General features: G+C 48.6%; 1 protein-coding gene and 1 long non-coding RNA gene across 3 annotated transcripts in view; one reads left to right on the top strand and one right to left on the bottom strand.

Annotated features, from left to right (window-relative positions):
- Window positions 1–8256, top strand: part of LOC142578651 (uncharacterized) — a 134661-nt gene extending 126405 nt beyond the window's left edge. Inside the window, exons 11-12 of one of the 2 annotated variants that reach the window (XM_075688088.1) lie at window positions 1648–1877; window positions 7731–8008. In XM_075688088.1, the coding sequence (XP_075544203.1) occupies window positions 1648–1877; window positions 7731–7924 (424 nt within the window). In that variant the 3' untranslated portion in view covers window positions 7925–8008. Of the gene's footprint in view, window positions 1–1647; window positions 1878–7730 lie in introns of both variants that reach the window. The other variant, XM_075688089.1, reaches the window with a different exon arrangement.
- The window catches only part of LOC142578655 (uncharacterized), a 148704-nt gene that overhangs the window by 113755 nt on the left and 21891 nt on the right, over window positions 1–13058 (bottom strand). The window lies entirely within an intron of this gene.

Raw genomic sequence — 13058 nt, 5'->3', positions numbered from 1 at the left:
CGCGATATGTGCGTGCATATTTGAGCCTACAATCAGCCTCGGAGATCAATTGTGTGTTTCTGAATGTTCCAATCACTAATGTGACCTTACTGTAGTATTATCCTCTATTTCTTAGCTGCGGTTTAGGAGCCATGAAACATACGCGATGATCGTAACAGCGTCTGCTACGATATAGGAGCTGTGATGTTATACTTTTACAAGCGTTCAAACTGTTCGCTGCAGGTTACATTGCGTGACTACTTGGTTCGATGGATGAGGTTTCCGCCCCTGAATAAAATAGTATTGTCAAGTAATACCAGCATACCTTACAGTCTGAATTAAGCTTGTCCAGAAAAGAGACTGTTTACGAACTGCGCGAGCGTCCAAAGCAGCAGTAGGTGCTGGATTACAGATATCTTTGTTCTGTATAGCGCATGGTCCAAGCATACGGCATCAGCGGTTATATATTTATAAACATTGTGCGCCGTTAGCCCCTTTTCTCTTGCTTTTGAGAGAAAGAGGATGATAACCAAATTTTTTTGTTGTTGTATTCGTTCAGTTCTCTACGACGCACTCACACGTATTACGGAAATTTTGCGCTCAAGAATAGACATCGCATAATTCTTATGCGAACCCTCTCATATATTATGGCTGTATACAGGCCAAAAAGGCAATGCCGAAGCACACAGCTTATATGTGTATCGGGCTGGCTCACCAACCGCAGTGGTCGCTATGTTGAGCAGCGCCATGGGCCTCATGCAGCAAGGTTAGCGTAGACATATGGTAATTTCAAGCATACTAGACTTGAAATGCGTGAGAACGATGCCAGTGTATCACAAATATTTGATAGCGCCTGCCGCTCAGATGTTTCGTGGTTGCCTTAGGTTGGCCGTGCACGAGCATGCGCTCTTATGTTTTATGTTTTACTCCCTACGTCAATCGATCAGACAGTGAGTTGATTTACCATTTAATGTTGGTAATACAGAGACGCCGGTTTTCTTTGTTGAATTAAAATCGATATAAGCAAAATAGTAAACAACACATACACGCACCGCGGCTGATTATGCGTGTCACATTTTTGCGCCCCCAAGACATATTTCTGCCTACAGTAGTTACCGATGCACCGAAAGGCTTCCCTGACGACCTTATATCAACGAACATGGCGTAAATTTCACAAAGTAAGATCTAAAACATCTCTAAATCGGTCCGCAGCACGCGACAGCAATACTTTCAAGCAGCGCCGCGCCGGATCGCCCAAGCCAGAGAGGAGGAAAGGCTCTCCGCGCGCCCTTTCCTCCTCGCCCGATGAAACGGTCTATATGTATGAAAGAAAAAAATGAAAAGAAAGAAAATAAAGAAAAAGATAAAAGAGGAAATAAAAAATGAAAAAGAGAAATGAAGTATAGAAAGATAATTAAGAATAGAAATAGAAAGAAATTGAACATCGAAACAAACAACGGAGTCATGTGTTAGTTCCTTTATTCAACTAATACAGCATAACCACCATGTAGAACTTAATATAGCTACTCAGCAATACAGCTTCGCTGGTCTTACATCTTCACATAGTCGATTAGTGGATCGGAGACGATCGAGCGTCATTGCTCTCACTAAACTTGAAGGCCCAGCCTCGCGACCCCACTGGCGCTTACCGGCTTGAACCCCATGCAGGTGGACGTACGCGGCCAACTACCTGCCGTCGCCGCGCACATGTGTGTCGTTGCTGAACGTGAACGACACAGAACTGTACTGCTTCGGTGGCATATTCTACAACTGCGTGGGGCCGACGCGCAAACTGCTCACTATCGACGACATCCTCGTCTACTCGGACAACAAGAAAGTCTGGCGCCAGGTGGCGTGCATGCCGGCTCCCCGGCACAATGCCCACGTCCTCCAGCACCGTGAGTCACGTGACAGCTGGCGGCCCGCCCCGCAATGAATGCGCCCCGCCGTCGTTTCCGTGATGCCCGAGGAGTACACACTGTGCACACACCGTATACGCTCGATTATCACGTCCCTCGCTTGTCATGCACACCCGTTTTCCGTGACCAAAACAAAAGTCACGTATGGTACTGCGCACTTCATGCTTTCATACAGAAATACTTTTTCTCATTTAAAAAGAACAGGCTCACTCCCAACGCACTAAGGTTGCAATGAATAAAAAAAAAGTCTCAGTTTTGCCCGAGAGGCGAAGCATCGATCGCGATAGCAAATTGGCAGATATCTATACGAAGCAAGGATAGTAGTTTGTCGGCCGTATGAACTTGTAAACATTCGCTTACTAACTAAATTAACGACGTGGTGTCGCACACGCACAAGCAAACATGAACACGTTTCACTCGATGACAGCGGAAACTCGCTGTGAAAACGCTGGACTGAGGAAGTGTGGCAGAACGAGGGAGCGAATTCACCTTCGTGCTGCATGTCTCTCAACGCGAACTAAGCGTCGGAATCGCAGCGCATACGAAGCTACCAGCACTTGGCGCGCTATGTGCACATCTCAGATCGCTTTGAAGGCGAGGCCCGCGCGACCGCGCACTTCGTCCACATTGCGAACCGCTCTAAGATATGGGCGCGCGCGCGACCGCACCGTGCGCAGCAGCCGCCGAAGTAGAACGCTCCCACCGGGGCCCCGCGCGGGCGAGATTCAGCCGCGATCGCCTGCTCACGCATATTTCGGGAACGCCCATGATGCGGCCCGATGTCCGTCCGTCTCTGCGCACATGATCACTTTAATTTTCAATGCGGCGTCATGATGAACTCGGCGTGTCTTCGCAGTCAGCACTGAGCTAACGCAGAAAACGGGAAGGCAACGGTGGGCTAACGTAAGCACACGTACTACAGCACAAAGAGGAAGCTACGCGGAAGCTACGGACGAGTCTCATTTCAGGAATCGCCAGCCGCTTCTGCGCAGGCGCGAGTACAAGCGGGTGCGAACGAGAAAATCTGGGGGCTTTTGCTTCTTGATTGTCTGACTTTGCCTAGGTACTACTGATGATCATTTTTTTTTTTTTGCTCGTTTTGTATACGTCCCTAGGCGTGCCGACATTGCGGTTTGAGGTCGCATGCGTACGGCACGTGTACCCAACGCTACAATTAGAATTACGTTATCTCCAGCATCCGATTCTTCTTCTTTTTTTTTTATAATTCCGGAAAGCTTAAAAATTATCACCCCGTACATATATAGCTAGTGTCGCTTTCCTGGGATGCATTTGCGAATTTCACCATATCGTGGAATTCACCATTTCGTCAACCCCTGATGCAGCTCTGCCGCTCCTCAATTCTAACCGCCGGCGCCAAAGCGGAGGACGTGACGCCTCCACGTGGCTGCCCTCCACGCCGTCCTTGTGTATTTGTAGACTCTTCATTCATATCTGTATCCGAAACGTACGCTTGGCGGATGCAAGTGTTCAGCTTGCGTGAGTCGCTCTGCTTGGCTTCGGGTTACCGGTTACGGTTACTTGAGTCTCCACGGCCAGAGCTGGCAACCTGGGCCGTCGTAAACAGAGGAAAGCGATGCCACTCGCAGTGGTGCGTCGCGGCCGCTCTCCAAGGCGCTGACGCCACACGTAAGAGGTACCATAGTCGACAAGAGATGGCGCCACTCGGATGTTCCATTTACGTCATTTTATCGTTTACAAAAGCTCTATTTTGGTTATGAATGAAGAATTTGTTATTACAGAAGCCTAATCTTTCAATCTAGTTCGACTTAATATTTGCCTTCAGTGTCCCTTTAATGTCCAGTTAGCTAATTAGGAAGATACGCTAATTAATGGGGAAAGTTGGGCTAGTTGGTGATTAATCATCATGCCTTGCTGGTGAAGCCACACAAGAATACACGACACTTGCTGCAGCGAGTGTCGTGTATTCGCGTGTGTCTTCTTCGTGTCCGCGTCAGTGCGCTGCTTCACCAGCAAGGTATAATGATTACACTAATTAAATTTGCAATCATTCGCAGTAGGGCGCATGTTAAAATTGTGAAATCGCAGCTTAGCGGTAGTGAAGCGATGGTCCTAAGGCTAGCACCTGCAGTTTCAAGGTGCCCTTAACCTGTGCTACGAAATCGTCCACCATGTCACAGAGCCAACTGGCCCACTACAAGACGGGCCACGAAATGCATGGGCGTTCTCAGCCCCCGCGGAGACGCAGTTGCACGTAGCGTTGCGCTGCTAAGCTCGATCGAGGTCGGGGGTTCAATCCTGGCCACGGGCGAGATGCAAAAACACTCGTATACTCAGATTTAGGTGCATGCTAAAGAATTCCAGGTGGTCAAAAATAATCGGGAGTCCACCACTACGACGTGCCTCGTAATCATGTCGTGGTTTTGGCACGTAAAACCCCAGAATGCAATTCAGTGGCTTTCAGGCTAACGGTTTCCCAAAAGTATGCGTCAAGAAATTTGGGATGATCTTTGAGCCCGGATACGTTCGAAGTGGCGCTAGTCTTAAAATGTCTGCTAAGCAGACATGACTTCACTCCAGCTCGGCTTCAATATTGCAAATGAAACGTCTGCCCCAAGGTGAAGAAATGGGAGGTCAATTAAGCAACATTTGCAATTTTCCGCCTGGCCTGGGCGTGGCCATTCCTCGCGCAAGCAGCGCCCGCCTGATATTGAGTCTACTTGAACCGGTCGAATACCAAGGCATGCAATCTTTCGAAAATTCTGTTCTATAAAAACATTGTATATGCATACATTTTATATATATATATATATATATATATATATATATATATATATATATATATATATATATATATATATATATATATATATATACATACATATCGCTGATAACACGTGAGGTGAAGACAGAGCAAGGAACGAAGGCATGCGTCTCTCTTGCTGCGCAGAGTGGCGTCCTCGGTGGTGTGCGTGAAAAGTCCCTCACGTGCTCCACAACAAAATGGCTGCGCTTCAAATAACGGATGGCAGCGGCAATACTGCGACGCAGTGACGATGCAGTGCACTGGCAATTGCGGAGACGATTTGCAATGTGACGCAGGATGGCGCTACATGGCCAATGAACTTCCATACTCCTCGAGATACACACAACGGCCTGTTTGACCGCTGTATACACTGGAGAGAGGGATCCTGTGCACGACTCCTCAGCTGCACACCACCGAGCTGCTTTGCACACTTTTGGTGGCATATCCCGGGCAGGCAGCAAGTGAATTCCCGGTGCTGCCCTGTTTGTAAATTTTTCCGTACGCAGGAAGAGTTATTTTTCCAAAATTGTTATATTTTAATCGAAACATTGTACTGCGGCATATGGGGGCATTTAAAGCAATGCGCAGAGGCCCTCGTCGTGTGAGAATAGAAATAATGGCTGTTAGTAGACCTTTTTGCCCATGAGCGAACGATATTTGAGCAATACATAACCCTGATTACCCTTCCGATTTTAAACATCGCCGAGTTTGGAATCAGCTAGCACAAGACAAGGGAATATTGGAGATCGCTGGGAGAGGCCTTCGTCCTGCAGTGAACATAAAAATATGATGATGATGATGATGATGTGATGATGATGATGATGATGATGATGATGACTGAGCTCCGATACGCAAGACCGGTACGAATGACTGCGCCCATATACCTCACACTACCCTCTCTTTCGCATTATATTACCACGTTTCACTATCCTTCAGATCTGATTACTTCTTCATATTTCCTTCCGCAATTATTCCCTCCCATATCACCAGATATTTGTTTTCTTCTGCTCATTAAACATCATGAAGACTGACTTATTTACACTAAACTTGCACTATACTAAACGTTGTGGAGGGGAGGGCTTTGCCCTCCTCTTGACAAATATCAGTCCGATCAAATATCAGGCTGACCGGGAATAAAACTTTGTCAGAACCAGAGAGACATTGCTACACTGTGCCCACAACCTAATCTGCCTCATTGTCATGCTGATTATGTATATGATAATTAGCAGCGGTGACAACAACCCTGACACAAATATTTGTGGGTGTTTGCTGCCTCTGCACACTATTACTTTGGTATGCGATCCCCTTTAACTTAATAACTGCCTTCACCTTCATCTCTCAAACTGTTGTACAACGTGTTTATGTCGTGCGTGCACCGCAAATATGCAGGAAGGCTACGTAAGATAGTACACAGACATCCCACCTCAAAAATTGAAAAATACAACAGCTCAAGCCAAAAATATACTTAAATTTCGCGGAAAATAAGAAAAAGGACATTTCTCATTACGTAAAGTCTTGACTACTAAAGAGTGACTATAGAACAGTCACTCTGCTCTACAGTCGCAGATGGAATGATTTGCGCTACAGACAAACGAAAATATATATGAATTTTAATTATGAAATAGTCACGTAAGAGCGGCTGGAATTTCGGTTCTCCTTATACAAGTATACTGTTTCTATCGAGGAGAAAGAGTGAATATGCAGTCATTCACAGCAAGGCTTTTCTTCGGCGTCAATCCGTGGGCGCATGGACTGGCTGCGACAGCTTTTCAAGGCTTGGTTTGTGACGCCCTCCCCCCCCCCCACCCCCACGCACACACTGGCGACGCGCTCGGCGGCTACAAGTTACCGCTTCGCAATCACGTGGTGAGGACCTATTTTTTTACCAGCCCTCCTCCACTTTTTTTTTCCTTCCCACAGGATTTCTACGGAGCGGATTGCGGTGCGGCCGGAGAGTCCGAATTGTCTAGTGCGTCCGAATATTCGGGCTATGAAAACACATGCGCTCTCTCGATTCACTTTTGCCTCTGTTGTCTCTGTTGTCATTAAGACAATCGTAAACCATTTGTGGAAAACGGGCTTTTTGCGATAAAAGTATGTTATTGTGTAGGTTATCTATTCTATTGTCTACTCTGAAATAGTCGTGGGTTCGCCCAATGTCTATTTCTGGCTATGCTTGCGTTTTCAGTTTTAGGCTGCACTACACTTTACTGACAATGCTCTAAAGAATGTGTAGCTATGCTTGCTCCACCCACTTTGGCCGCCCTTTGTAAGGTTTAACCATTAGTCATCTGCCGCGAAGCACGTATCCTGTTCCAGACTTTGCTGCCCCGTCTCCAAGGAAAACGACACGTAACCGCGAGGAGGCCACGCGCAACCATCTCGCCGCCTTCCACATTTATAGCAGATGGCAGGCTTGCATTTATCTGCGTTTGTATAGGTGATAGTGTTGTTTTTCGCTGTTGCCGCTCATATCGTAGGTGTACTTTTACGTGCGAAGTCGGGGTGAATTTTTCTGTCGCGAGATGCAGGAAAAACTACGCGAGAAGAGGTGATTAAACGCACAATTTTCCACATTTAGGTATTGCGAGCACACTGGTGTCGTCTTGCGAACGCTAACAGTGTTGAACTGACGTGACATTTCTCGTCATATTTTTGCTAAAGTGACCGTTACAACTCGGCGTCACAGTTAGCAGTGTGAACTAGCAGGGCGATAAATCAAACACACTGAACGAGGCTCGGAGATTCCATCCGGGCTCCGATAGCACCTTGGCAACCTTGAGCATCACAAAAATAGGCAAGCAGGTCGAGCATGTGAGACCCTTGGCGATCGCCCTCGCTGGTGCTTGCGTTTGTTGACGCTACAGTATCTGCGTGGCCCTGTGACCGCCCCTTCCGAGTGTCCTGTCGCCGTCACTGCTTGGCGCCGTGCGTGCTGTGGGCGGCGCTGCTTCCGCTCGGTACGCGAGGCCGGAGAAAGTCCTCGGGCCTTTGGACGTCGCGGTGTATTTTGCCACCGTGCGTCCATCGCCTGTGTTCTTTCGCAGAGAACCAGGCGTACATCATCGGGGGCCAAGACGTGGAGAAGCCGGACCACCCGCTGAGCAGCGTCATCAAGGCGGCCGTGCCCAGCGAGAAGTTCGCTTGGGGCCCGCTCAAGGACGTCCCGCTGCCCGTGTCGGCCTACGCGGCGGTCGTTCTGCCGCCCATCGAGGAGGAGCCGCCGTCGGGTCACGCGTGAAGCATGGTGACGGCCCAAGGTGGCACTGGGCCGCCACAGCCGGAATGCAGCGGAGAACATGAGCGCATAAATTCTGTTGTTGAAACTCGTACGCGTTTATCAGTGCCTGAATATCAAACTCCCGCTACTGGCACCACCACCACAGACTCGCACGTGCAGCCACGGAGAAGGCATCGGCCACCTTCGCGCAAAACTTGCTACGTAAACGAGTATCGGGAAACAACGTGTGTCAGTGAGGAGCTTCCTTTCAAGCAAGCTTTTCCCAAGGTTACCACAAGAAAATATCAAAGCCGATTAATGTGTCTGCTGGCGAGTGGCAACATCAAAGCGGTATACCCTCTCTCTCGACCACGACAAGCGTAGAAACGTCCGGACGCGTGCGCCCGCGTGCTCTCGGTGCGCAAGCATCTGCCGGCGGCCACCTCCACGCACGGCACAGAGCAAAAGCCAAAATCAATTCGGCTTGAAATGTGTCCGCGCCCCTATCGAAGTTTGTATAAAGGAATACAATTGGCAACAGCAATCAGACCTTGTTAGGTATAGCACTATGCAATGGCTAAAGGGGAATCTAAATATACGCAAAACTAAATCAGGCATTCTAATACAAGGATAATCATCATTGTTGCAGGGAAGAAAAGAGAATTGCAAACAGCAATCTGACATTTTTAGGTAGCACTTAAACTATGACAACCGAGGAATCGTAAACGCAGTGACTACCGATAGAATTTATTGGCAGCAAAGAAGGAGTAGTCGACCTGAGCTAGTGCGCTCTAGTTTGCTACTCTGCACTGGGGAAGAGGGAAGGGGAGTGAAGTACTGGGACGGGTGATGTTGATGAGAGAAGTCAAGAAGTGTAATTCAAGCAATGTAATACAATTACAATCACTGTTCCAGAAGAATCAGGAACGAAGTAATCAGGAACCAAGTGAATTAACAAGGACAGTAATGAGTAGGAAAGTAGTTGCGTTTCATAATTTGTGCGTGTGCGGGGTATGAACCAGGTCGCATTATGACGAGTATTGTATTTTTTATGCTTTTCGATAACTTGCATAAGGGACTTCCTCGCTTTTTATTTCTGTAAGGTGCCGTTGCAAGAGTAATTCTCTGAATAGTAAGTTTACAGGACAAACTAGGTTTCATAAAAATGGGTTCAGTGTGTGCATCATACGCTGAGTTGACAATAGCACGCACAGCTTTTTTTTTTTTAGTAAAGATAGCTTAGTAATATTTGACCCTGTAGTAGAGAAGGTGACAGTATTTTAGGCGTGAAATTTTTAGTAATATTTGACCCCGTAGTGTTGCCCCAGACAAGGTGACAGTGTTTTAGGTGTGAATCGTTTGACAGAAGTGGGCAGAGAAAAGCGTACCTTTGCAAGGGCACCTACGACACCTGCAAGTTTACCGCTGAGCATGTCGAAATGTTTATTCCAGGCCAAATGTTCATCAAAAATGACGCCAAGGCATTTCACTGAGGAGGTTATATACACAGGCGACTTTTCTACAATTATACGGTCAGTAATATTAGCCCTGCATATGCATATTAGCCCTGTAATATGCAGCAGACGCCACGTCCTCGACTGATCACTTTTAGGGATGCACTCCAGTTATGAAGAGCGTTGTCCACTGACCTATCTTTTCTACGCCTACTGAAATTTTTATATTTCAGCGCATGCAAGCCGCTGCGCGCAGTGGCGTTTATTACTCCTGAAACGTCCAGAATGACCGTAGCCTACCACCACAGACTTCTCGTATTAAGATGAAACAGAAACGGCATGTCCTACGAAACGAACGGACGCCTAGCCTGCCTGCTTCAGGTCTTCAAGCCGGGCGCCGGTGGTCGGAGCGTAATTGTCTGCAGGGGCGAGGTCACAACAGGCACTTCGAAGCTGCCGGTCTGGCGGTGAAGCATCCTTGTCCAGAAGGACCGTCTGGCACAACACCATGCTTCTTGTCACACCAAAGCACAGGCGGCTTCCCAAGTCGCCTTGGATTGGCGTAACTTCAGGCAGCTTACGCTGTCCTGGGCTCATGGAACCTCGAACACATTTCTCTTGACGGTTTTTTCAAGAGAAGCTTGTATTGGCTCATAAGTGACGTGTTCACGCAAAAAAAAAAACCAATTGTTCCCAGAGCAGAGCAGATGCGGGAAACGACGGTTTGATGAGTTGACAGCTGCGCCGGCACCAGAGCGTGAGTCATTAGCAAGCGTTCCAGCTGTCGCTCACGCCATGCGCACAACCAATCGGAGCCGTTTCGCTCCTGGTGGGGAGGAAAAGGGCACGAAAGTGTATCGCGCGCGCTGCGCCGACTTCGTTCTCGTTCAGTTGGCGCTGAGTGGTGCTCCCTCAAGGGCAGCAGGAGATAGCGCCAGCCTTTCCTTCCACATCAAACAACTGCTCTCAGTTCAGTCTCGGAAAACGGATGGGACAGCCACGCGTTGTGCGTTCTCCCGAAGAACGGGCAGCGTTCGACGAGCGGCGAGAACTCTTCCGTGAAAGAGCTCGCCGTCGGCGCGCTGATCCAACCGTTCGAGCCGCCCTAGCCCATGCAATCCGACAATAACGAGAAGAACCCGAGCTGAGAGAGTGGGAGGCCGAAGCAATCCGGCACCGTTCCCTGTGGGTTACATAACGGTGACAGAGGTCAGATGCACGCAACACAAGCTTCGCTTACCCCCATTTTCCGCTAGGGGAAAGGGAGGACATTCGTTCTTTCTTTTTTTCGCTTTTTAGTTCAGTAAGATAAAGTCGCAGTTTCGCCCGGAAGGCGCAGCGTTGACAGCGATTGCAAAGTATTAGACCATCACACGAAGTAAGGTTCGTGGATTTATGTGCGGTACAAATTGCAGTAAACACTCGCTTATCTAACTACGTAAACAAGCGTGGTGTCACGCACCCAAAGGCGGTGAGGTGATGAGAGCCATCATCGTGACCTCCATCAGATCACGTGTCTAACACAAAGCGCGCGGGTCGCATGTATAGACCCTTTTCCGGCGATCCCGCGGGTGCCGCCATGTTTGATCCCGTGGGGGTGCGTACATTGCTTGCCTCAGCTGCCTCCGTGTTTACAATGAATGAGCATGACGCCCCGGTGGGCCTCAGCATACCTCTGCTTCGGTGGATGTCATGGACGGCGACTGGGTGAACGACACGAAGCTTTGGCTACAGCTTCAGAGGACATGTAAGCGCTCTCTGAGCAAAATACGCCTTGTCCAAACGGCACGAGCAGCGTATACGGTGCTTGTACTAAAAGCGGGGCGTATTCCAAGCTGTGCAAACTTCCCGCTTACGAAATAAATCAGAATCAGAGTGTTTCGCTTTTCGTTCTTTATTTGGCAGACACTTGGAAGGAGTGGCTTGTCATGCTTATGACTCAGTGAAGTTCCTTGGTGCGGTCACTATCTGTGCATTTGAAGCCTAATCGCTCGCGGGTGTGCTTAGTTGCCATAGATTTGCTTTTGCTACACGCAAGGCTTGGAACCTAGATGTGATGTGCTTGTAATGGCTTGTAGCAAAGACGTAGTATCATTAGTCAATCACTTAAACCTGTTTCACATCGTGCGATTTCGGTCGCATGAAACGGACATCGCAGTCGCAGGTGTCGACCCCCCGTCACGGTACACTAACAGCGCGGGACACAGGACCAGAAAGTAGACGACGCCCATGTCTGTTTGAATGCTGTGATGCTACGTACACAAATGACTGCAGCTCCTAAAAAATGTGTGGTGTCGACTTTTGCGCCTTTCAAAATATTTAAAGAGGACTTCTGTGCATAATTACGGCCCACGCGCCGCGATGGACGAAGCAGGCTAGCGCTAAGATTCACGACACGAATTCCACTGCACGTTCAGTAATTACACACCGATCACTTGCGACTTCCTTCAGGGGCAGACGTAAGTTTTCTGGTTGGTGCTTGCTGCTAAGTTTGGTGCAAGAATATGGCTAGGAGCAGGAACCACCTACGTGCAAGTGCGAGCAATATACACACACCATTTCTTCAGAAGCTGACGCTGAGCACGAGTAGCGCGAGGGTCTCTCCGCTGACACGACTTATTCACTGCAGCCGAAATTACAAACAGTGCATATGCGATGAGGGTAGCTATATGGGCTCTTTGATAGGTCCCCTTGTAATTTGTTGTATCGCGGGCAGAATGGCACGAACGTAGGAGGCACACGAGACAGCACACAGCGCTGAACGACCAGCTGTACGTCTGCCTTGTATCCTCCCACTGAACTTAAGTAACCGGTGTTGCGCACTCCAAGACAAATTTAAACTTCGAAGCGTTTTTAAGTTACAAAACACGCGTATTATTTGTGGCGCATGCCACAAAATCTAGCAGCAAGCAACCCTGAACGTCACACCAGCAGTATTGTTAAAATCGCAATCGTGTGGAATGAGCCCTCTAGAAATCGCATTGCGACGCGTGCGACTGCACCAACTTTTTTTCGCTTCAGTCGCAGCATGTGAAACACTCTTAACTGCGTGGACCGTCACGAAGCGTAGTACAGCTTCGAACATTCGCGTCTGGTCGGTGCAGTCGCTGTTACCCGTGTTTCGGCGCATTCATTCAAGTGTGCTGCTACTCGCTATTCTTGGTACGTTGGCGATAGAGTGGGCGTAAGTTTGCGTGTGAGTTGAGGTAGATGAGTGTAGGTAACGTGTGAGAAACTTCCAGGAAGCGACACTACTCCCTTCGCGACTGTATAGCGAGCGGTGTACTCACTCTTGCCGACGTTCAAGTCCTTTCTTTGGAGGTGAGCGATACAACGCTGGCGGATGCGTGGATTTTTTCCACGCTCTGGGAAAACCGGGCAACGTGAAGGGTAGCTGGCAACACAGACAGTCCTTATGTAGCAGCAGTGCGTGAACTTCGTCACACGGACTCATTTCACTTCATAATATGCCAGTCACTTATTTTTGCAGCCAACTACAGCACGTACACGTCCTCTCTCTATCGCTCCACATTTTGCAGCAAGAACGGAGCACAGTGCGTTAGCGAACCCCCACATGCGTTTGCGACAGCTGATCATACAGTATCGGGGCAGAAGTAGCGGTTTCGTATTCGTGCGCTTTCGCTAAAACAACGTGTGGTTGTTTTACGTGCGCCACGGAAAGCGCCATCTCATTCTTCTAG

The sequence above is a fragment of the Dermacentor variabilis genome, chromosome 4, assembly GCF_050947875.1.
Source record: "Dermacentor variabilis isolate Ectoservices chromosome 4, ASM5094787v1, whole genome shotgun sequence".
Taxonomy (NCBI): Eukaryota; Metazoa; Arthropoda; class Arachnida; order Ixodida; family Ixodidae; genus Dermacentor; species Dermacentor variabilis.
This window is presented reverse-complemented; position numbering and strand designations above follow the sequence as displayed.